The 23874-nt window shown below is 43.9% G+C and overlaps 1 protein-coding gene across 12 annotated transcripts; it reads right to left on the bottom strand.

Annotated features, from left to right (window-relative positions):
* Positions 1-10: 10 nt before the first annotated feature.
* Positions 11-21752, bottom strand: NPM2 (nucleophosmin/nucleoplasmin 2). 12 transcript variants are annotated; one of them, XM_070611243.1, is made up of 9 exons: positions 21716-21752; positions 21112-21204; positions 20909-20994; positions 20652-20777; positions 2585-2678; positions 1499-1674; positions 1298-1332; positions 384-417; positions 11-274 (listed from the first exon to the last, which is right to left on the bottom strand). In XM_070611243.1, the coding sequence occupies exons 2-9, from the start codon at positions 21167-21169 to the stop codon at positions 230-232; spliced, it is 654 nt and encodes a 217-aa protein (XP_070467344.1). In that variant the 5' UTR covers positions 21170-21204; positions 21716-21752; the 3' UTR covers positions 11-229. The 12 variants fall into 12 exon arrangements, with proteins under 12 accessions (XP_070467344.1, XP_070467342.1, XP_070467343.1 ...); XM_070611241.1 differs by having other exon boundaries at positions 21625-21737; XM_070611242.1 differs by having other exon boundaries at positions 21634-21736.
* Between the last annotated feature and the right edge of the window lie 2122 nt (positions 21753-23874).

The following is a 23874-nucleotide window of genomic DNA, read 5'->3' as shown; positions in this document are numbered from 1 at the left end:
GGAAACCTGGTCCTGGCAAAGCAAACTTTATTGAGGCCCTGAGGTCAGGCTCTTCCCTCCAGGTCCTGCTGAACCGGAGAGCTGGGGTGAGGGGTGGCTGTGTTGCCTCCCAACCCCTCCATCACACTCAGACTCAGACGGAAGGTGGGGGGGTGCCCTGGGTCCGCAGCACACCTGAGGAAGCCCACTCGCATGGTGGTCTCACTGCGGCCAGGCCACTCCTGGCTCCTCATTTCCTGGATCCTGGCTTTTTAGGTCTGAGCGTGGCTTTGGCCTATGGAGAGACGGGAGGGTTCCAGTGTCCCACTGCCTCCCTATCCTGGCCCCTTTCCCAAGACTGCCTCCCTCTCCCAGGAAGACCAGCCCTTCTTCTCAGTACTCACCTTTCCCACAGGGCTTTTTTCTTGAAGACCGGGTCTGGAATAGGGGTGGGGTTGGGCAAGGAGCAGGGCGGGTAGGAAAGAGGGAGAGCTCAGCCTGACGCCAGGAACCGGGCCTTCCTCGCCCCCACCCTGGAAAGCTGGGCCCTGGGTACTTTGGGAAGCAGGGAGCTATGACCTGGAGAAATGGAGGGTGCCGGTTCGCCCCTCCCCCTGTCACCTGCCAGGGACCACTCTGCCTCTTTCTCTTTTGAAATAAGATATTTTTTCTTTGGCTTCCATCTGCTTGCTTTTATTTGTGTATAAGACACAAATATTTCTTTCTCATTGTAAAATTAATGTTAACACATTGCACAAAATATAGCAAATATAGAAAAGAATTACTTATAATTTTCTTTACCTCCCACCAATATTAACATTTTGGTGCCTTTCCTTACAGGACTTTGTTTTCTTCTAAAAACATGTGAAATAAAATGAAAATGATTTAATATCCTATTCTTTTCAATTTTATGAACACTTTCCAGGTTGCTCTGTTCTTCAAAGGCATTATGTAACATTCCATTGAGAAGATGTGACATAGTTCAATCAACTATTATATTGGTAGATATTTAGAATGCTTCCATTTTCACTATTATTTGAATAATCCAGTGGTAAGTTTCTTGCTACATATGATTTTCCCTCTATTTTGGATGGGATTCCTTGAAAGGAATTGCTGAAGTGGAATTAAGTCAGAACATAAGAACAGTTTAATGCTTTTCAAAAAGGCTGTGCCGGCCTACAGTGGCAGCACAGCTGTGTCCCCTTGTACACATACCTGTTTGCACACATGCACATAGGCCAGGTGTACCTACTCTTTTTAGCAGTATACATCTTACCTAAAGGATTTTGGCTGAGTTAATAGAAGGGGAAAGAGTTACCTCACTGCCTCCTCTTCTTTGTCCACTTTTTTTTTCTGGGAACCAAACACAAGTGTTATTGGGAGAGTTCGGGCCAGGCCCAGGGCCAGAGCAGACTCCCGCTGAGCAGCCGGCAGGAGGCAGGGCCTTGGCTCATCCTGCGCCCTCAACTCAGGAAGCCAGGCCCAGGTTTCTGAGGAGCCTGGGAGGGCCTCCCCTCACCTTGGCAACGCTCGTCTGCTTCTGGGGCACCAGCCTCTTGATGTGTTTGACAGGGGTCTCCTCCTCCAGGGACGCGTCACCATTGTCATCGTCATCATCCTCGTCATCATCGTCGTTGTCACCCTCCTCCTCCTCCTCCTCCAGCTCCTCCTCCTCCCAGGATAGGTCTGAAGTGTCTGTGAGAGAGTCACAGCATGAGAAAGGGAGCCTGGCCTCTGAGTGACAGAGCCTCTGCCTGGCTCCTGTTCCACGATCTGTCTCGCTCCAAGAGCGGCCCTGGGGAAGTCTGAGCACCGAAGGTGAAGGTGTTCACCTGCCCACCTCCTGGAGACCCTTTCTGGTCTCCCTGACAAAGTGGAGGCCAGGGTGGGGGGAGGGCTCTGGGACAGCTCCAGAGGGCTGAGGGTGGGGAAGGAGGGCAGGAAAGTGGCAAGCTGGAGGGAAGTGGCTGAGCGAGAGGAGGAGTCACACTGGGAAGGAGTGGGGGACAAGGTGAGGGAGGGCGGGGTGTGTGAGGGAGGAGGGAGAGAGTGGGGAGGAACCTGAAACAGCAGCTAAGGAATTCAGACCTTGTCCTAAGGGAAGTGGACACTACCAGGGGTTTGGGGCGGGAGACTACCCTCATGAGAGAGGCACAACTGGACAGAGAAGGGGCCTCCTAAAGGGTATTGGAAGAGTCAACAGCCCAGGGACTTGGTAGGACCTGTTACCGCCGCAGCTGCATGCTTCACAGCACCTACCATCTTAAGCACACACTAGTACGAGGCGTTATGTTCCTGCTTTTCCTGAGCATCCCATTTATTCCTCATGATTTCTCTTTGAGGATGAAACCAACTATATCCCCACACTCGTGTTATAGGCAACGGGGCTGCGGCATACAGAGGACATGGCAGGAAGGTAAAGGAGAGCTGGGATGAGGACCTGTGCCTGTGGCCTTCCAGTCCAGGCTACTGGCAACCATGCTGCCTCTGGGGATTTTCTTGAATAATTCAGGAATCCCTCAAGTGTTTGAGTACCTATTATATCCTTGGCCCTGTGCTAAGCACTGTACTTTCCAACGTGTTTCAGGTCCAAGCTTGGATTTACCATAACATTCCTGGCCACTGAGGAACACAGGTCCAGAGCCATTCCGGAGCCGAAAAGTGACTGGAGGAGAAAGCTCCAATCCCATCAGGACAGCCTGCAGGGAGAGGGATATGGGGGCGGGGGCAGGGACAACAGGGTTACTCAGGTCTGGCACCTGGCTGGGGCTGGCTTCCCGCAGAGCACTCAGAATTTGTCCCCAAACCCCAACACACACTCCACACTTCTCTGGACCTCACTGTGCGCTCAGCCCCTGGACCTTCCTGCTGAGCTGCACTCTGTGGGAGAAGGAGGTGAAGCTCATCATCTCATTCTTGCTAAGATCATAGATGGGCTTCCAGGCTGACGGGCATCTGTTAAATAGAGAAGTCTGCTTCCTACAGACTAAATTGGGTCCCCTGATTTTTATGTTGAACCCTAACCCCCAATGTGATGGTATCTGGAGGTGGGGCCTTGGAGAGGTGATTAGGATGAGAGGAGGCCATGAAGGTGGGGCTCCCATGATGGGATTAGTGCCTTTATAAGAAGAGACACCAAGAGAGCTTGCTTGCTCACTCTCCCTGCCAGGTGAGGACACAGAGATGGCAGCCATCTGCAAGCCTGGATGAGGGCCCTCCCCAAAACCTGACCCTGCAGGCATCCTGATCACAGCCTCCAGAGCTGTGGGAAAATAAAGGTCTGTTGTCTGAGCCCCTTGTTCTGTGGTCTTTTGTTATGGCAGCCAAGACACTGACCAGTGGAGAAGCAGAGGCAGAGCTGCCCGTGCACTGCTCTGTCTCATAAAGAATGTGCGAACGTACACACGCAGAAGCCTTAGAGATGGATTAAAGCATGATTTTCAGTGGATAGTATTTATTTTCTTTAGAAAATCTGGCAACTTTGGGAAAGTATAGAGTAACAACCATGGTACTCATATTTCTTGAATTCCTGGTACGTGCCAGGCTCCACTACTAAGCATTTAACCTGCCTTATCTCATTAAAATGCTCACAATGAGCCCCTGAAGGAGGTGCTATTACTTTGCAGAGGAGGAAACTGAGGCTTAGAGAGATTAATTTAGCTTCTGGTCCAGACAGGAAGCAGATAAGCAAAAACTGAAACTCTGCAGCTGCAAACACCTAGAATGGTGGATAAAATGTAATCCAATGTTTTTACCACATGGCTGAGTAGTAAGACAGAAAGAGTCGTCCCCATGCATCAGAAATGAAGAGTGGCGTGTGCAAGAGCTGCTGCTGCAGCAGCTGAAGGGAACGGACTGGAAAACAGTGTGGGCTTTGGGTCTGAATACTCATGTGTGGCCAGGAGACAAGGCCTTGGGCACAAGAGAGGAGAGCTGTAGTGGAGTCCACTACATGGAGGGGAACCTTCAGAGGGCTGCCCCAGGGAGCGCTGGGGAGAGCAGTGAAGAACCCCTAACTGACAAAGTAGGAAACACGGGATAAAAGAAGTCTGCTGTGCGATTCTAAACCCACAGCCATACCTCTCACTTAGACGAAATCTGGATTTACTTGGTAGGCACTGACAAGCCAAAAATTCTGTACAAAATCCCAGGCTTGTGACATTCCTGGGGCAAATGGCAGATACAAACACAAAACCACTCTCTTGAGACACCCTCAATTCTTTTCACATAGAATTCTTTCACAAAACCAAACCTGAAGAAGAGCTCACCACCTAAAATTACAAAACATGCAAGAAAGAATCCTGCTAGAGTCAGCAGACAGAAACAAAGTGACTACAGCCCAGCACAACCTAGAGCCTGGGTTGAGAGAGGAACAATCCAGACAGCTAGGAAATATGTATGATTAAAACCAAATAAATATAGAAGTAGGCAGCAGAAATACAAGAGCAAGATATTATGAAAAATAAAAACAAATGCAACTTCTAGACATGAAAAATATAAGCATTGAAATAAACTGAACAAATGGCTAAAAAGTAGAATAAACCAGCTGATGCAAGAATTAATGAACTGGAATAGTGTTGTGAAGGAATTACCCAGTATGTAGCACAGAGAGCTAGATTAACAAAACAGGAAAGAAGCTGAGACACAGAGGACAGGACGGGAAGATCCAACATGCGTCTAATTGGAGTAAAGGTACCAGAGAAAATGGAGTCAATATTCAAAGCGATAACCAAGAGTTTTCCAGAAATGTTCAAAGACACAGATCCTCATTTCCAGGAAACCTAAGTCCTGAACAAATAAAAATAAACCTACACCTGAGGATACCGTGGTGGAGTGGTGGGTAACAAGAACAAAGAGATCACTTCAAAATAAACCAGAGAGGAAAGACAGCATTTCCGAAAAACGAACAAGAACCAGACAGACTTCAGGTTTCAACAGCAACATCAGAAACTGGAAGAAGAGAATGACATCTTCAAAGTTTTGAGGGAAGTTACCTCTCGCTCTAGAAGCACAGCCAAACTGTCATGAAGGAATGAGGATAAAATAATTTCTGGCAAAGCCCAAGCAGGTTTACGACTCCCAGACAGTCTGAGAGATGGTCCAAAAAGATGGGAGTGAAACTGAGAGGGGAGAAGCGGGCACAAGGAGCAGCGTGAGCACACCGAGTGGAAGCAGAGAAACCCTGGTGAGCACGGCTGTAACGTGAGGTCGTGCCAGGGACGACGCATGCTGAGCGCGCACAACAAGCCGGAGCAAAAACACTACATGATAACAACTTTGAAGTTAAGCAGCAGGTAACTAGAAAAGCTCCCTGGATTGTTTCGGAGGAATAAAATTAATTTTAGACTTTGATCATGCATAATTGTTAACAAATTAAGGAGAAACAATAAAGATTAGAATGGGATTCTATAGCTTCCAAATCAGCAGAAAAAAGGAGAAAAGAAACGTTAACTAATCTCGTAAAAGATATGAAAAGGAGAAAAAAAGGATCAAAAAATAAAAAGCAAGAAAAGCCAAAGTATAAAGTCCACACGACAAGTCAACCCAAGTGCGTCAGCAACCACAGTCAGTACACACAGACTCTGCTGCCGGAGCAGGGAAAACAAAGTCCATCCACATGCTGCTTACAGGACACACACCTACACACGAGAACACGGGACTGTTGAAGCAAGAGATGGAAACACGCATACCAGAGGTCTCAGAAGCTCCCAGTTGCTTATCGAACATCCATTCTTCCCTTCTTCCATCAAAACAGCAACCTGATGTTATTCAAATATTGTACCCAGCCAAAGACTGTATTCCCCAGTTTCCTTCACAATTAGCTGTGACTGTGTTACTAACGTCTGGATCAATGAGTTGTAAGCAGAATCTCGGGGTGGTACTTGTGTGAATACTCCTTAAAAGGTGGACAAAAAACTGAGAAAAGCCTCCTTGGTCTTCCCTTGCTGCTTCTTTCTTATTACTGTAAATGTGGAAGTGTAGGCTGGAGCTGCAGCAGCCTTCCCGGACCTTAGAGTGATCGTGAGGATGGAGCTCTGCACCAAGGGTAGGAGAAAGATAAGAGGAGACTTGGTCTTTGTGACCACTGAGCCTCCTCACCAGCCCTGGACTACCCATCTCTGGACTCCTATGCAAGAGAGAACTAAATCTCAAAGTTGTTTAAGCCCCTGTAGCTGGGTCTCTGCTACTGCAGCCATACATAATTACAATAAAAATGAAGCTAATTGCACTATCTGGTGAGTGACTCTTTTTTTTTGGCAAGGAAGATTGGTCCTAAGCTAACATCTGTTGCCAATCTTCCTCTATTTTATGTGGGATGCCGCCAGAGTGGCCTGGCAAGTGGCGCTAGGTCCAGGATCCGAACCCACAAACCCCTGGCCTCCGAAGTAGATTGTAAACCTACCCACTACACTGTGAGGCTGGCCCCTAGTGGGTGACATTGCTAAGGGGGGAGGCTATGTATGTGTGGGGCAGATAGGATATGGGAAGTCTCTGTACCTTCCTCTCAGTTTTATTGTAAACCTAAAACTGCTCTAAAAAAACAAGTCCTTAAAAAAATGAAGCTGACTGTATTTGTTAGGATTAGGTTTGGTACCAAGTGGCAGAAGATCCAGTAACAGTGGCTTACACAAGGTAGAAATTTGTTTCTTTGTCACACAAACTAAGTCCAGACATCTGCTGTCAGCTGCAGGTGCACTGCCCCGCAGCACTAGGGACCCAGGCTCTCTGTGCCTTGTTGCTCCCCCGTCCTCGACACCTGGCTCCCACCTCGTGGTCAAGGAGGGCTGTTCAGGTTCTAGCCATCACTGTCCACATCCCAGCAGGGAGGCGGAGGGACAAACACGCTCACATGGTCTCTCTTTAAGGACACTTTGTGGATGTTGGAGATACTACTTCTGCTCACAGTCCATTGGCCAGAACGTCACACCACGCCTAACTCTGAGGGAATATAGTTTTTATTCTCAGTAGCCTGTGGCCAGCTAAAAGTCATGAATTTCATTACTAAAGAATAAAAGAGGGGCCAGCCCCATGGCTGAGTGGTTAAGTTCGCACCCTCTGCTTTGGCGGCCCAGGGTTTCGCCGGTTCAGATCCTGGGCATGGACATGGCACCACTGATCAGGCCATGCTGAGGCAGCGTCCCACATGCCACAACTAGAAGGACCCACAACTAAGAATACACAACTATGTACCTGGGGGCTTTGGGGAGAAAAAGGAAAAAAATAAAAATCTTAAAAAAAAAAAAAAAGAGCTCCAAACTGGAATCAGCCCAGTTTTCCCACAGATGAATGGCTGAACTATGGTACATCTATACCATGGAATTCTATTCAGCAATAAAAAGAATACACACAACTCGGATGAATCTTCAGGGAATTATGCTGAGTGAAAAAAAAAGCCAGTTCCGAAAAAGGTACATACATATGATTCTAATTCTATGACCAAATTTTAGAATTGGAGGACAGATTGGTGGTTGCCAGGGGTTAGGGGTCGGGGAGGGAGGCGGGTGTCATTATAAAAGAGCGACAGAGGGATCTCTGTGCTGTTTGAAGTGTTCAGTATCTTTGCTGTGATGGTGGATATATGAATTTAGGTGATAAATTGTATAGAACAAGATTCCTGGGTTGTATCAATGATAATATCCTGGTTTTGATACTACAGTTTTGCAAAATGTTACCATTGGGGAAAACTGGGCAAAACGTACAGGGATCTCCCTTTATTATTTCTTACAGCTGCATGTGAATCTACAACTATCTTTTAAAAATTCAGTTAAAAAATAAACATACATAAAGCAAACAATAAAATTATGAGAAGAATTCACTGACAATCCACAATCATAATAGGAAATTTTAACACACTTCTTTTGGTAATTGATAGATCAAGGAGACAAAAAATATATAGGTTTGAACACAATAAGCTTGATTTACAGGACACACATAGGGGCTGGCCCCATGGCCAAGTGGTTAAGTTTGTGGGCTCAGCTTGGGTGGCCCAGGGTTTCGCCAGTTTGGATCCTGGGTGCGGACATGGCACCGCTCGTCAGGCCATGCCGAGGCGGCGTCCCACATAGCACAACCAGAGGCACTCACAACTAGAATCTACAACTATGTACTGGGGGCTTTGGGGAGAAGAATAAAAAAAAAGGGACACACATAGACTGCTATAATACTACCACGTAATAGTCCACAAATCAAGTCTCACAAAACACCAAAAAATTGATTACATATACGGACCACATTTTCTGTTGTAATTACACTATGAAAAAGAGTGATAAGCCAAGTCATCCATACCTTTGTGAATTAAAAAATCCTAAGTAAGTCATCCATCAAATAAATCATAGTAGAAATTAGAAAATATTGAAAATGAAATAAAGTGAAAATACCACAAAACACAAATTGAGGGATGCAACTAAAAACATCCTTAGAGGGAAATTTATAGTATTCAACATAAATAAATGAAACTTACTTGGAAAAAATAATCTAGAACATGAATGGGCTAACAATCTAACTTACGAAGTAAGAAAAAGGGGGAAAAAAGTAGAAAATATCAGATTAACCAGAGAAATTAATAAAACAGAAAATATGGAAATAGAAAATATCAATGAAACCAAAAGTTGGTTTCTGAAAAGAAAAAAAAAATAGACTAATCTCCAGTGATTGAAATGAAGGGAGGAAGAAAGGAAAGATGATATGCTACTGGGAATTTAAAATAGAGGGATATAATAACAGATATAGTCATGATGTAAAATATTATCAGCAAGTAGCACAACACAATATTTAGAAAAATATCAATGATCAAAGTTGACTCAGAGAAGACATTTGGTTCAGGCCAAGAAAGTAAGAGGGACTGAATATGCCTTCCAACTTGAAATAATTAAGAAACAATGGCTCTCAAGGCATTGGACATCAGTCAAGGAAGAACAGTGACCCCTGAGAGATGGGGCACAAATGAGACGGACTCTATGGTTGTCCAAGCTCCCTTCCAGACAGCGGAGGAAGGGAGAACCCAGGCACACTCCAGTGGTTCCCTAAGTTGAGGAAATGGAACTAGAAGCCTGGGGAAGTCAAGGCACCTAGAGTTCACAGAGGAGAGTACAGGAGAGCAGAGAGCTGCAAAGAGGACATTCCAGAGATCTGCAGAAAGTCCCCTTGAGGAATCAAGTCAAACAGTGATCAGCACGTGCATGTGAGGAAGCTACCTGAGGCTGGGGAGAGAATCAATCTAAAGGCGTCTGGAGTTCATATAGGGTGAGGGATAGTGTCTGTTTCTAACAGCTGGAGTGGAAAACTCTCATAATTTATGGGGCACCTGTTGGAGTACTAAGAAATGTCTGGGGGGGGGGGGAAGTTAACTAAATTCTGCTTTAGTCCCACCAAACAAAGCTTAAAAACAAGACCCAAAGGACAAAATACTAATGACTGCATCCCAGAATAAAACTATAAAAATATCCAGCATCCAAAGTAAAATTCATGTTTAGCATCCAATCAAAAATTACCAGACATACAAAGAACAAGGAAGTTACAACTTATAATGAAGAGAAAAAAAAATTCAATCAAAATTGACACGGGGGGGGGCTGGCCCCGTGGCCGAGTGGTTAAGTTTGCGCGCTCCGCTGCAGGCGGCCCAGTGTTTCGTTGGTTCGAATCCTGGGCGCGGACATGGCACTGCTCGTCAGACCACGCTGAGGCAGCGTCCCACATGCCACAACTAGAAGAACCCACAACGAAGAATACACAACTATGTACTGGGGGGCTTTGGGGAGAAAAAGGAAAAAATAAAAATCTAAGAAAAAAAAAAAGGAGTAATCCAAGATTTAAAAAAAAAAAAAAAATTGACACAGGGGGCTGGCCCAGCGGCGCAGCAGTTAAGTGTGTGTGTTCCGCTTCGGCGGCCCAGGGTTCACCGGTTTGGATCCCAGGTGCGGACACAGCACAACTTGGCAAGAGCCATGCTGTGACAGGTGTCCCGTGTATAAAGTAGAGGAAGATGGGCACGGATGTTAGCTCAGGGCCAGTCTTCCTCAGCAAAAAGAGGAGGATTGGCAGCAGTTAGCACAGGGCTAATCTTCCTCAAAAAAAAAAAAACTATTAAAAAAAACCTGACAGAAATGACACAAATGATAGAATTAGTAGACAACATTAAAACAATTATTATGACTATAGTCCATATCTTTAAGAGACTCGAGGAAAGAATGAAAATGTTTGAGACATGGAAGACTCAAGTAAAATTTCTAGAGATGAAAACTACAGTATCTGAGATAAAAAATACACTGATGAGATTAACAGCAAATTAGACACTGCAGAAGAAAAGAGTAATAATATTAAATAAAGACTGTCCAAAATGAAATACCTAGAGGAAAAGCACTTTAAGGAAATGAACAGAGCATCAGTGAACTTTGGGACAACTTTAAGGAGCCAAATATACATATTATTTGATTTCCCATTGGAGATGAGAGAGTAGGGAGGGAGGAGAAAAAAATATTTGAAGAAATAATGGCCCCAAATTTCCGAATATGGTTAAAACAATAAGGCCACAGATCTAAGTAGTTCACTGAACCTCAAGGCATTTCATAATCAAATTGCTCAAAACCAGCATTAATAAGAAAATCTTAAAAGCAGTCAGAGGAAAAAAGACATTATACACAGAGGAATAAAGACAAAGATGCTAGTAGATTTCTCCAAATTATATAAGCTAGAAGACAACGAAGCAACATTTTTCAAGTGTTGAAAGGAAAAAAAAAAAGTCAACCTAGAGTTCTTTATCCAGTGAAAATACCTTTGAAAACTAAAAGTGAAATAAGGACTTTGCAGGTGTACAAAAGCTGAAGAAGAATTCATCACAAGCAGACTTGCATTACAAGAAATGTTTAAGTCCTTCAAGCAGAAGGAAAATGATACCAGATAGAAACTTGAATCTACACAAAGGGTAAATATAAAAATGTTTTATTCTAATTTCTAATCTCTTTAAAATATAGACTGTTTAAAGCAAAACTAACAACAATGAAATGTGGGATTTATAGCATATGTAGAGGCAAAAGTTATTACAACTATAGCACAAAGGACGGAAAGTGGGAAATGAAGTATGCTGTAATAAGATTCTCAAATCACATGTGAAGTGGTGTAATATTTGAAGATAGAATGTTGTAAGTTAAAGATGCACATTGCAAACTCTATGGCAACCACTAAAAAAATAACAAGGAGATGAGGTATAGCTCAAGAGTCAACAGTGGAGACAAAAAGAGAATCATGAGAAAGACTTACTTAACCCAAAAGAAGGACAGAAAAGGGGGAGAAAGGAACACAGAGGGACAAATGAGAAAACAAATAGCAAGATGACAGATTTAAACCCAATTTGTTGATAATTACATTAAATACTAATGGTCTAAATACTCTAATTAAAAGGCAAGAGGTTATCAGATCGGATAAAAAAGGAAGACTCGATTATATGCTTTCTAAAAGAAACCCACTTTATATATAAAGATCAGGGGTTAAAAGTAAAATGATAAAATAAAAAATAGGAAAAATATACCACACAAACAGTCATCAAAAGAGAGCTGGATTGACTATATTCATCAGACTAAGCAGACTTCAGAATATTTACCAAGGATAAAGAGGAACATTTCATAACGATAAAGGGATCAATTAATCAAGAGAATACAGAAATTCTAGAAGTGTATGCATCTAGAAAAAGGGCTTCAAAATATATGAAGTAAAAACTGATAATTAAAAGAACTAGGAAAAGCCACAATTATTGTTAAAGACTTCAACATTCTTCTCTCAGTAACTAATCAATCAAGTAGACAGAAAACGAATAAGGACAGAGAATACTCAAATAAAACTACCACCCAACTTGATATAACTGACATTTATAGGGCAATACACCCAACAACAGGAGAACACACGTTTTTTATGCAGAAACAAAATATTCACCAAGACAGAACATATTATGGGTCATAAAACAGGTCACAACACAGTTTAGACTGAAATCATATAGAGCATGTTCTCAGACCACAATGGACTTACTAGAAATCAGTTAAAGAAAGAATCTTAGAAAATCCATAATTATTTAGAAATTTAAAAACACACATAATTCTGAATACCCCATGGACTGAAGAAGAAAATTATAAAATAATTTGAACTGAATGAAAATGAAAACAGTATTTATCAAAATTTTTGGATAAGGTTAGAAAGGTGCTTAGAAAGAAATCATAGCATGAAATGCTTGCATCAGAAAAAGAACAAAGGTCTAAAAAATCCCAATCATATAAGATTCTGCCTTAAACTAGAAAAAGGGAAAATTAAAACCAAAATAAATAGAAGAAAGAAAATAAAGAACAGACATCAATAAAATACAAAAGTGGGTAACCAACAGAGAAAACTAGATGAGACCAAAAGGAACCAAAAGCTGGTTCTTGAAAAGACTGACAAAACTATTAAACTTCTAGTGAGACTGAGCAAAGAAAAAAGGAGAGAAGACACAAATCAATGATATCAGGAAGAAAAGAGCAGACTTCAATACAGATAATACCGAAAAGGAACAGGGAATGTTCTGAATAACTTTATGCCACTAAATTTGACAATTTAGATGAAATGGAAAAACTCCTTGAAAATCACAAAGCTCTCTCAAGAAAAGAGAAATAACCCAAATAGTCTTATATCCATTAAAAAAATTTAACTTGTAGTTAACCAGATTGCTCACAGATGAATTCTACCAAAACATTTAAGAAAAAAACACCAAATTTACATGAACTCTTACAGAAAACAGAAAAGGAGAGAACACCTTCTTTCTCATTTTATGAGGCCAGCATTACCCTGATACTAAAAACCAGACAAAAATGTGACAAGAAAACTATAGACCAATATTGCTTATAAACATCATGATCAAATGGGGCTTATCCAAAAACGCACAGTGAGATTAAAATTTGAAAGGTCAATGAATGTTCTTTGCCAGGTAACAGAATAAAGGAGAAAAAAAAGGTCATCTCAATAGATGCAGAAAAGAATTCTTTGACAAAATACAACACCCACTCATAATATATCTCAGCATATTAGGAACAGAAGGGAACATCCTCAACCTAATATAGGGCATCTACAAAAATCCTTCATCTGTCTTAAGAGTAAAAGACTGAATACTTTTCCTCTGGAAAAAGGCAAGAATAGTCCTGCTCTTACCACTTTTACTCGACACTGTACATGAGGTCCTAGTAAGTGAAGTTGGACAAGAAAAAGAAATGCAAGGCATACAGATAAAAAAAACCCGAAGAAGTTAAATTGACTTTATTCACAGATGACATGCATAAATACACAGCAAATTATAAGGAATCGACAAAAAGTTGCTAGCACTAATATTCAAATTTAGCAAGGTCAGCTAACATAAAAAACAATTATATAACTATATACAGGCATACTTCGGAAATATTGTGGATTCAGTTCCAGACCACTGCAATGACGTGAATATCACAATAAAGTGAGTCACATGAAGTTTTTGGTTTCCCTGTGCAGATAAAAATCACGTTTCTACTGTACTGTAGTCTATTAAGTGCGCAATCGCATTATGTCTAAAAAAACAATGTACGTGCTTTAATTAAAAATATTTTACTGCTAAAAAATGTTAACCGCCATGTGAGCCTTCAGTGAGTCATAATCTTTGCTGGTGGAGGGGCTCGCCCTGGTGCTGGTGCAGCTGACTGACCAGGGTGGCGGTCGCCAAAGGTGGGGGTCGCTGTGGTAACAAGACAACACAACAATGAAGTTTGCCGCAGCGATTGCCTCTTCCCTTCAGGAACGGTTTCTCTGTAGCATGTGATGCTGTTTGACAGCACGTTACCCACAGTAGGACTTCCTTCAAAATGGGAGTCAGTCCTCTCAAACACTGCTGCGGCTTCGTCAACTAAGATTAGGTCATATTCTAAAGCCTTTGTCGTCATTTCAACAATCTTCACGGCATCTTCACCAGGAGTAGATTCCATCTCAAGAAGCCACTTTCTTTGCTCATCATTAAGAAGCAACTCCTCGTCCGTTAAAGGTTTATCATGAGATTGCAGCAATTCCGTCCCATCTTCAGGCTCCACTTCTAATCCTAGTTCTCTTGCTCTTTCCAGCGCATCTGCAGTTACTTCCTCCACTGAAGCCTTGCACCCTCAAAGTCACCCACGAGGGTTGGAATCAACTTCTTTCAAACTCCTGTTAATGTTGATGTTTTGACCTCTTCCCATGAATCATGAATGTTCTTGATGGCATCTGGAGCAGTGAATCCTTTCCAGAAGGCTTTCAATTTATTTTTCCCAGATCCATCAGAGGAATCACTACCTATGGCAGCTATAGCCTTACAAATGCATATCTTAAACGGGTAGACGTGAAGGTCCAAATTGCTCCTTGATCCACGGGCTGCAGAACGGATGCTGTGCTAGCAGCCATGAAAACAACGTGAATCTCGTTCTACACCTCCATCAGAGCTCTTGGGTGCTTTGTCAACGAGCAGTAATATTTTGAAAGGAACCTTTTTTCTGAGCAGTAGGTCTCAACAGTGGGCTTAAAATGTTCAGTAAACCATATTGTAAACAAATGTGCTGTCATCCATGCTTTGTTGTGCCATTTACAGGGCACAGAAGAGATTTAGCATAATTTTTAAGGGTTCTAGGATTTTCAGAATGGTGAATGAACACTGGCTTCAACTAATGTCACCAGCTGCATTAGCCCCTAACAAGAGAGTCAGCCTGTCCTTTGAAGCTTTGAAGCCAGGCATTGACTTCCCCCTAGCCATGCAAGTCCTAGATGGCATCTTCTTCCATCATAAGGCTGTTTCGTCTACACGGAAAATCTGTTGTTCGGTGCAGTCACCTTCATTAATGATCTCAGCTGGATCTTCTGGATAACCTGCTGCAGCTTCTCCATCAGCACCTGCTGCTTCCCCTTCCACTTTTATGTTATGGAGCAGGCTTCTTTCCTTAAACCTCATGAACCGAGCTCTGCCAGCTTCAAACTTCTCTTCCGCAGCTCCCTCTTCTCTCTCAGCCTTCACAGAATTGAAGAGAGTTAGGGCCTTTCTCTGGATTAGGTTTTGGCTTAAGGGAATGTTGTGGCTGGTTTGATCTTCCATCCAGACCACTAAACCTTTCTCCATATCAGCAACATGGTTGTTTTGCTTTCTTATCCTTCATGTGTTCACTGGAGTAGCACTTTTAATTTCCTTCAAGAATCTTTCCTTTAAAAAATTCACAACTTGGCTGACTGGTGCAAGAAGCTGAGCTTTCGGCCCATCTCAGCTTTCGACATGCCTTCCTAAACTGAATTGTTTCTAGCTTTTGATTTAAAGTGAAAGACATGCCACTCTTCCTTTCACTTGGACACTTAGAGGTCATTGTAGGGTTATCAATTGACCTCATTTCAATATTGTGTCTGAGGGAATAGGGAGGCCTGAGGAGAGGGAGAGAGACAGGGCAACAGCCGGTCAGTGGAGCAGTCAGAACACACACAACATTTATCGATTAAGTTCCACTCTTACATGTGTGTGATTCATGGCGCCCCGAAACAATTACAATAGCAACACCAAAGATCAGTGATCACAGATGATCATAACAAATATAATAATAACGAAAAAGTTTGAAATATTTCGAGAACTACCAAAATGTGACACAGAGACATGAAGTGAGCAAATGCTGTTGGAAAATGGCACCGATAAACTCATTGGATGCAGGGTTGCCACAAACCTTCAATTTGTAAAAAACGCAAAAGCATTTACAATAGCTAAAAGATAGAAACAGTCCAAATGGCCATCAACTGCTGAACAGATCGATGAAATGCGGTCCATCCATACAACGGAACATGATCCGGCAATAGGAAGGAAATACCAATACATGCAATGACATGGGTGAACCTGGAAAACGTCATGCCAAGTGAAAGAGGCCAGTCACAAAAGACTACACATTTTATGAGTCCATGTATATGATTTGCCAGAATAGGCACATCTATAGAGACAGAAAGGGCTGGGGGTGAGTGGGTGAGTGGGTGTGGGAAATGGGAAGTGACTGCTCGAAGGCATGGAGTTTCTTTTGGGGGTGATAAAAATATTCTAAACTTAGACTGTGATGGTCGCATAACTCTGAATTTACTAAAAACCACTGAACTATACTTTAACGGGTGAAGCACACTGTATGTGAATTACCTTTCACTAAATTTTTTTTTAATTTTATTGTTTTGAGGAAGATTAGCCCTGAGCTAACATCTGCTGCCAATCCTCCTCTTTTTGCTGAGGAAGGCTGGCCCTGCACTAACATCCGTGACCATCTTCCTCTACTTTATATGTGGGATGCCCGCCACAGCATGGCTTGACAAGCAGTACATTGGTTCGCATCCGGGATCTGAACCAGCGAACCCAGGGCCGCTGAAGTGCAGCATGTGAACTTAACTGCTGCGCCACCGGGTTGGCTCCCCCACTAAATATGTTAATACCATTTTCAATACCACCCCAAATCATGACATAAGTATGGGTAAACTTTACCAAGTATGTAGGTGACCAGTACCCTGAAAACTCCAAAACATTTCTGGGAAAAGCTAAAGACCTAAACAAATGGAGAAACATATCATATTCAGTTTCTGATGACTCAGAATTGTTACAATGCCAATTCCCCCCAAACTAATCTATAGATTCATTACAATCTTAATCAAAACTCCAGCAGACTGGTTTTTAAAGAAAGCCAATTCTGAAATTTATATGGAAATGCTAAGGACTTAGAACTGCCAACAGAATTTTGGAAAAAAATAACAAAATTGGAGGATTTGCATTATCTAATTTTAAGACTTACTATAAAAGTACAATAATCAATCAGTCTATTATTGGAATAAGGGTAAACAAATCAATGAAACAGAAGACTGTATAGAAATATATGCACACATATATGGTTAATTGACTTTTGGCAAATGCCAAGGTCATTGTATGGTGAAAGGACAGTCTTTTCAGAAATGGTGTTGGAGCACTGGGTATCAATGTGGAAAAAAATGCTCTTCCACTCTTACTTCATATTATACAAGAAAATTATCTTGAAATCAATCATCGACTTAAATATAAGAGCTAAAATAGCATTTCTAGAAGAAAACCTTAGTGACTTTAGTTTAGGCAATAATTTCTTAGGACACCAAAAGAATGAACCGTAAGAGAAAAAATGTCAAATTGAACTTTATCAAAATTAAAAACTTGTGCTCTTCAAAAAACACTATTATGAAAACGCAAAGGCAAGGCACGCACTAGGAGAAAATGTTTGAAATAAATATTTTTGATAAAGAACTTGTATTCAAAATATATAAAGAACTCCTACAACTCAGGAATAATAATTCAATTTAAAAATGAGTAAACAGGCATTTTGAAAAAGAAGATATGCAAACGACCAAAAAACAAATAAGAAGATAGTCAACATCACCAATCGTCAAGAAAAAATAAATAAAAACCATAATGAGATGCCACTATATAGGTACTAGAATGGCTACAATTAAGAAGATTGGCAAGGCCAAGTATTGGTGAGCAACCGGAATTCTCATACGTTGCTGGTAGGAATGCAAATGGTACAGCAACTTGGAAACCAGTGTGACAGCTTTGTATCAAGTTTACCACATGCTGACTATGTGATCCAGCAATTCCACTCCCAGGTATTTACTCAAGAGAAGTGAAAACATATGTCCATACAAATACTTACACGCCAATGTTCACAGCAGCTCTATTCATAATAGTCTGAAACTGGAAACTAACCAAATGTCCATTAATAGGTGAATGAACAAATATACATATATTTGCAGAATGGGGGTGAAAAAAGCCAGGCAGAAGAGACTATGTATTGTATGATCCCATTCAAATGAAATTATAGAAAAGGCAAAACTACCGCGACAGAAAGTAGATCAATGGTTGCCAGAGGCAGTGGTAGGTGGAAGGGACTGACCGCAGAGGCATGAGGAAGTTTTGGGGAGGCGATGGAAATTTCCTCTACCTTGATTGTGGTGGCCGTTAGACAATTATACACATTTGTCAAATGCATCAAGTTCAACACTTAAGATGGATGAATCTTATTGCATATAAACTATATCTCAAAAAAGCTGATGGAAAAACTGACTCAGAGAAATAGAAACGTGAGTACATTTCTAACTATTAAATAAATCACAATAGTTTAAAATCAAACCAGCCCCACATAGCTCATTCACTTCTTTACTCACTAGGCACCATTGTACAGGCAGTACGGATCACGCAGCAAGCAAAATAGGCAAAGTCCTTGCTGTCTCGGGGCTTATATTCTGGTTGGGGAGAAAGACAATGCAGAAATGAAAACCAATGTCCGTGATGGGTCCTACTGGGGAAAAAGTGATTACAGGAGGGGTAGGAAGAGGGGACGTGGTTTGTGGTCAGGGAACACCTCTTCAATGAGACGACACTGGAACAAAGACTGGCTTGAAGTGGTGGGCAAGAGTGTCCCTGGCATGAGGAAGGGTAAATGCAAAGACTGCGAGGAGGCAGTATGTTTGGAGTTTTCAAGGTACAGTCAAGGAAGCCATTGTGGTTGGAGCAGCGTTAGGGAGGAGAGAGTAGCAAAGGCTGAGGTCAGAGACTTTGCCGAGGGCCAGAACATAAAGGATCTTGGATCTCATTCTAAATGAAATGGGAAGTCAGTGACCTAAGTGTTCTGGCAGAGAAGCAACATGATCTGAATTGCGTTTAAAAGGATCTTTCTGGCAGCTGTGTATGGAATAGACCAGAGGTCAGGAAACTTTCTCTGTAAAGGACCAGATGGTAAATATTTTAGGCTTGTAAAACATGTGGTCTCTGTGGAAACTACTCAGCTCTGCCGTTACTGAGCGAAAGCAGCCGTGGATAATAAGTAAATGAGGGAGTGCGGCTGTGTTTCAGTAAAACTTTATTTACAAAAACAGCCAGTGCGCTGGATTTTATCCTGTGGTTCACCACCCCTGGAATAGACTATAGGGGACCAAGGGTGAAGGCAGGTAGACCGATTAGGAGGCCCTGCAATAAAACTCAGCAAGGGCTGATGGTTGCCCAGACCAGGGTGGAGCAGGGCGGTGGTGACATGTGGTCAGACTGCGGTATATTGTTAAGGTAGAGCCAAAAGGATTTGCTGGTGGATCAGATATGGGGTGTTAGAGAAAGAGGTTTTTGTCTTGACTAATGGAAGAGTAGCAATTTACCGGGAGAAGATCAGGTTTGGCTGTGGGGGAAGAGGTTATAGATAAAAATCAAGAATTTGAACTTAGACATGTAAAGTTTGGAATGTCTGTTAGATATCTACTAAATATATTGAGTTGGACAGAGGGTCTGGAGCACAGAGAGGTTGGGTTTACAGAAATAAATTTCAGAGTTTTCATTTGTACAGATGATCTTTAAAACTATGGGAATGGACGGCATCTAGGGAGATCTCATAAGAAAAAAAAATAGGTTTGAGGGCAGTTTTACAGATCAGTCTCTCAAGATCTTCAAAGACAGATAATCCTAGTCTTCTATTCATTGTTCTGCCATACAGAAGGGGGGAATACTCTATCCCTCAGTTCCTTAGGACGCTATGCCTTGAGACCGAAATAAGGAATGTATAGACCAACCTCACTTATAAGTTGGTAAAGAGTCTTATATTTAACAAAGCACATCTAGAAGTTTACAATATGATCAAGTAGTGTTTATCCCAGGAATGCAAAGTTGGTTGAATATTATTGTACTAATATCACTTACCACATTAATAGATTAAAGAACCCATGATTGTATGACTAGAAAAGCGTTTGATAACCACTCATGATTTTTAAAAAGAAGAAAACCTGGGGCTGGCCCCGTGGCCGAGTGGTTAAGTTCGCGTGTTCCGCTGCAGGCGGCCCAGTGTTTTGTTGGTTTGAATCCTGTTTTGTTGGTTCGAATCCTGGGCACGGACATGGCCCTGCTCATCAAACCACGCTGAGGCAGAGTCCCACATGCCACAACTAGATGGACCCACAACAAAGAATATATAACTATGTACCTGGGGTCTTTGGGGAGAAAAAGGAAAAAAAAAATAAAATCTTTAAAAAAAAAAAAGAAGAAAGCCTAAATTTTCAAAGTAGAGTAAGATTAGATAGAGACTTCCTTAATCTGACAAAGGGTGTCTACCAAATGCTTCATACTTAACGGAGAGATATTCCTTTAAAAGCAGTGAGGAATGAAAGAAGGATATCTACCATTACCATTTATCCAATATTCTACTGCAGGACCTAGCCAGTGTAATAGGAAACAAAAAAAAAAAAAAAAAAAAAAGGACTCGAAGACTGCCATTATTCACAAACAAAAATGACTTGCATAAAAACTCAAGATAAATTATTAGAAATAAGAGAATTTCTGGATCTACAATCTGGATCTACAATCAATAGCATTGACAGCGTCCTGTCAGCAGCAGCAAACAGTTTAAAAATGTGATTTTGAAGAGAGGTTATTTAGCTTGACCAAGGTTACACAGCTGGTGAAGGGTGGGCGGGGCTGGAGCCCGGCTGTCTGCATCCGGAGCCTGGGCTTTCAGTGCTGGCTCGACCGGCTCTCCAGCACCGCTGCGCGTCTGCAGGGAACTACGCCCTGTCTGTGTGCATCCCACCCAGGGGCGAGGGCAGAGGAGGGCTTCCCGGGGCCAGGGCACGCAGTGTTCCCAGGCCTGCAGGGCAAGGCTCACCATGGGTAGGACCGAGGCCTGCAGCGAGGCAATGGTGACAGGCTTTGTCTTCTTGTCCTCCCGGCCTGCTGGGGGCAGGACCTCCACGAGGTTCATCTCCTCCTTGGCATTCTCCCCCAGGCAAACCTGAGGGGTTGAAAGCAGGCGGGGCACCTCAGCACCTGAGGGCAGAGGAGGGGACCCTGCTCCACCTGCTCCTCTGTAGCTGTCCAAGGCCCCCCTGCGCCATCCTTCCTCCCGTCCTGGGGGACACCCACCGTACTAAGCGACAGCCTACAGTCCTGCTTCCCCTCCCTCTGGGGTTTGAAGGTCCAAGTCCTCTTCTCCTGGTTTAGCTCACAGCCTGTGAAGGGAGGGGGCGGGCCGGCTCGCGGGAGCTCCGCTTGTCTCCCCTGCAGCCCTGACCCCGGGGGCGCCCCGCCAGCGCCCGAGTGCCTCGAGACCGCCCCGTCTCACTCACCCCACAGCAGGGCTGTGGCCGCCTTTTCGGGCGCGCTGCTGGCGCTGCTGCGGTTCATGGCGCCGGGCGGGGGGCGCGGGCCGGGCCGGGCCGCTGCGAAGCGGGGGCGCCCGCCGTCAGGGGGGTCCGCCCTGCCCCCCGCCGCCGCCCGGTCCCGGTCCCGGTCCCCGCCGCCCACCTCCGCCCCATGCCGCCCGGTCCCCGCCGCCCGCCTCCGCCCCAGGCCGCCCGGTCCCCGCCGCCCGCCTCCGCCCCCCGGACCTCTTCGCCCTGCGCCCGCCGGCTCGAGCCGCTGGGCCCGGGGCTGGTCCCAAACCCCCGGCGGGCGGGGACCGGACCGTGCTGGAAGGGAGGACGATGCCTACATCGCCCGGAGCTGTAAGGCTGCTGAGATGCCCGGCGGCCCCGCTGGTCCTGCCCGCACCCTGCGGAGAGCGCTGGGCTGCGCCTGTCCTGGTCCCAGTCCCACTTGTCCCCGGGGGCCAGTCCCTCTCGCGACTCCTCCCCCCTCACCGCCCCTACTCCGTGGGCGCCCGTCACGCCATGGACCCTCCTCGGAGCGCTTCCTCTCAGGCTCCCTCACTCGGGCCTCCTCCGACCTCACCTGAGGGCCCGCCGGCCCCAGGAGGCTGTTAATAAAGCCTGGGAAGGGGGAACCAGAGGTGCCTAATCAGCCTTAAAGAAAAAGGCCCTTCCCTCCCCTTTCTTCCATTCTTTCCTCCTCTTTGCGCCTCAGAAGCACCTGGAAGGCTTGTTAAAACACACAATGCTAGGCCCACCTCCATAGTTTCCGACTGAGAAGGTCTTGGTGGGGCCAAGAGGATTTGCCTAACAGGTTCCCAGGTGAGGTTGATGCTGCTGGTCCAGGACCACACGGCCAGAAGCACTGTCGTGGCTAAGGGGATTTACTGAGGCGCGCTGCCTGAGACCCGCCAGCTTAGAGATGCTCTACTACGCAGCAGGAAGCAGCGGCATTCATGCCCCTTCCAGCTCATTGCTTCTCTCTCTGTCCTTTACCTATCCCCTAAGTGTGGGCCTTTTCCAAGGTCCAGAAAGCCTGTCCCCTAGGGTTGTGGTCCCCAGAAAGGCAGAGCCCTGTTTCCAGAAGGATGATCTCTCTCCTGTGGCAGGGAAGGTGGGGGGATGAGGACAGTGACTACAGAGGCAGCTGCAGCAACTGGTGAGGAATGGGACACAAAGGGTGACTTTACAGTCACTCATGACAGAGAGGGCCAGTCATTTAACAAACAGCAGTTCACATACTTAAATGTTTGGGTGGGGGTAGTGAACAGGTGACACGTCAGCTGACACATCCCCTTCTGTCCTGCCCAGGAGACACCTTGAGAGTGAGATAACCAGGGATCTCTTTCATTGCATTCTTACCCTTTACTCCCATCAGGGAAACTTCTCACTTACATATAAGGTTCACTGATTTTCAACAAAATTGCCAAGGTAACTCAACAGGGGAAAGATAATCTTTTCCAAAAATGGTGCTGGAGGAACTGGATATATCTCTCTGGAACCCTGAGTGGAGCTTCTGCTGTGCAGGAATTAGCTTTTTTTTTCTTTTTAAAATATCAACTTTATTGAGAAAAAATGCAGTTATTCAAAGTGTATAATTTGATGAACTTTGACAAATGTATACACCTGAGCAGCCATCCCCACGGTCAAGTTATAGTTTCTTCCATCACTTCCCACATTTACTTGTTTCTCTTTGCAGTCATTCTCCGGCCCTTAATGCCTAACTGGTATTAGGCAAACACATATCTGCTTTCTGACACTATAGATTAGTATTGAGTGTTCTAGAATTTCATATAAGTAGAATCATACAGGGTCTTTTTGTCTGCCCTCTTTTATACGTTGGATTTATTTATCCATATCGTTGCTTGTATCAGTAGTTTGTTTCTGTTTGTCGTTGAGCAGTATTCCACAATTTGTATATCCAGTCACCTGCCAGTCAGTTTTATATGTCAGCTTGGCTAGGGTATCACACCCAGTTTTTTAATCAAACACTAATGTAGGGGTGGCTGTTGATGTAGGTGGGGCTCAGGACAGGCCACCCCAAAATATGCCACTTTGGGACATTGATTATTATTATTATTTTTAAAGATTTTATTTTTTTTCCTTTTTCTCCCCAAAGTCCCCCAGCACACAGCCGTATATTCTTCGTTGTGGGTCCCTCTAGTTGTGGCATGTGGGACACCGCCCCAGCGTGGCCCAATGAGCAGTGCCATGTCCACGCCCAGGATTCGAACCAACGAAACACTGGGCCGCCTGCAGTGGAGCACACGAACCTAACCACTCGGCCACGGAGCCAGCCCCGGCACATTGATTATTTTAAACTAAAGTTACTTAAGAAACAGCTGGTGCAAGAACACTGGGATCCTCCACTGTCCCCCCTGAAAGCAGAAAATAAATTTCCCATGTGAAAGTCACGCTCCCTTCACCGGGAGCTACAGAAACATCTTACTGCCAGAGAGAGGGAAGTCAGGACCAAGAGGCCATGTAAACAAACTCTACTTAGTTTCTGCACTAATTAGTACCTAAGCCTAAGTTTCTTTGTCTTGTCAGTTCTTCACAAATTTATTGTTTCTTTGTCTAAAAGGTATAAAAGCTACCTGCTTTGGTCACTTCTTTGAGTTTTCACATTTCTATGAGCTCCCGTACGTATGTAATTAAATTTTTTCTCCTGTTAATCTGTCTTCCGTCAATTTAATTATTAGGCCAGCCAAAGAACCTAGAAGGGTAGAGGAAAAATTTTTT

Source organism: Equus przewalskii, chromosome 2 (genome assembly GCF_037783145.1).
Source record: "Equus przewalskii isolate Varuska chromosome 2, EquPr2, whole genome shotgun sequence".
Taxonomy (NCBI): domain Eukaryota; kingdom Metazoa; phylum Chordata; class Mammalia; order Perissodactyla; family Equidae; genus Equus; species Equus przewalskii.
The sequence above is the reverse complement of the archived record's forward strand: the minus strand, read 5'-3'. Positions and strand labels throughout refer to the sequence as shown.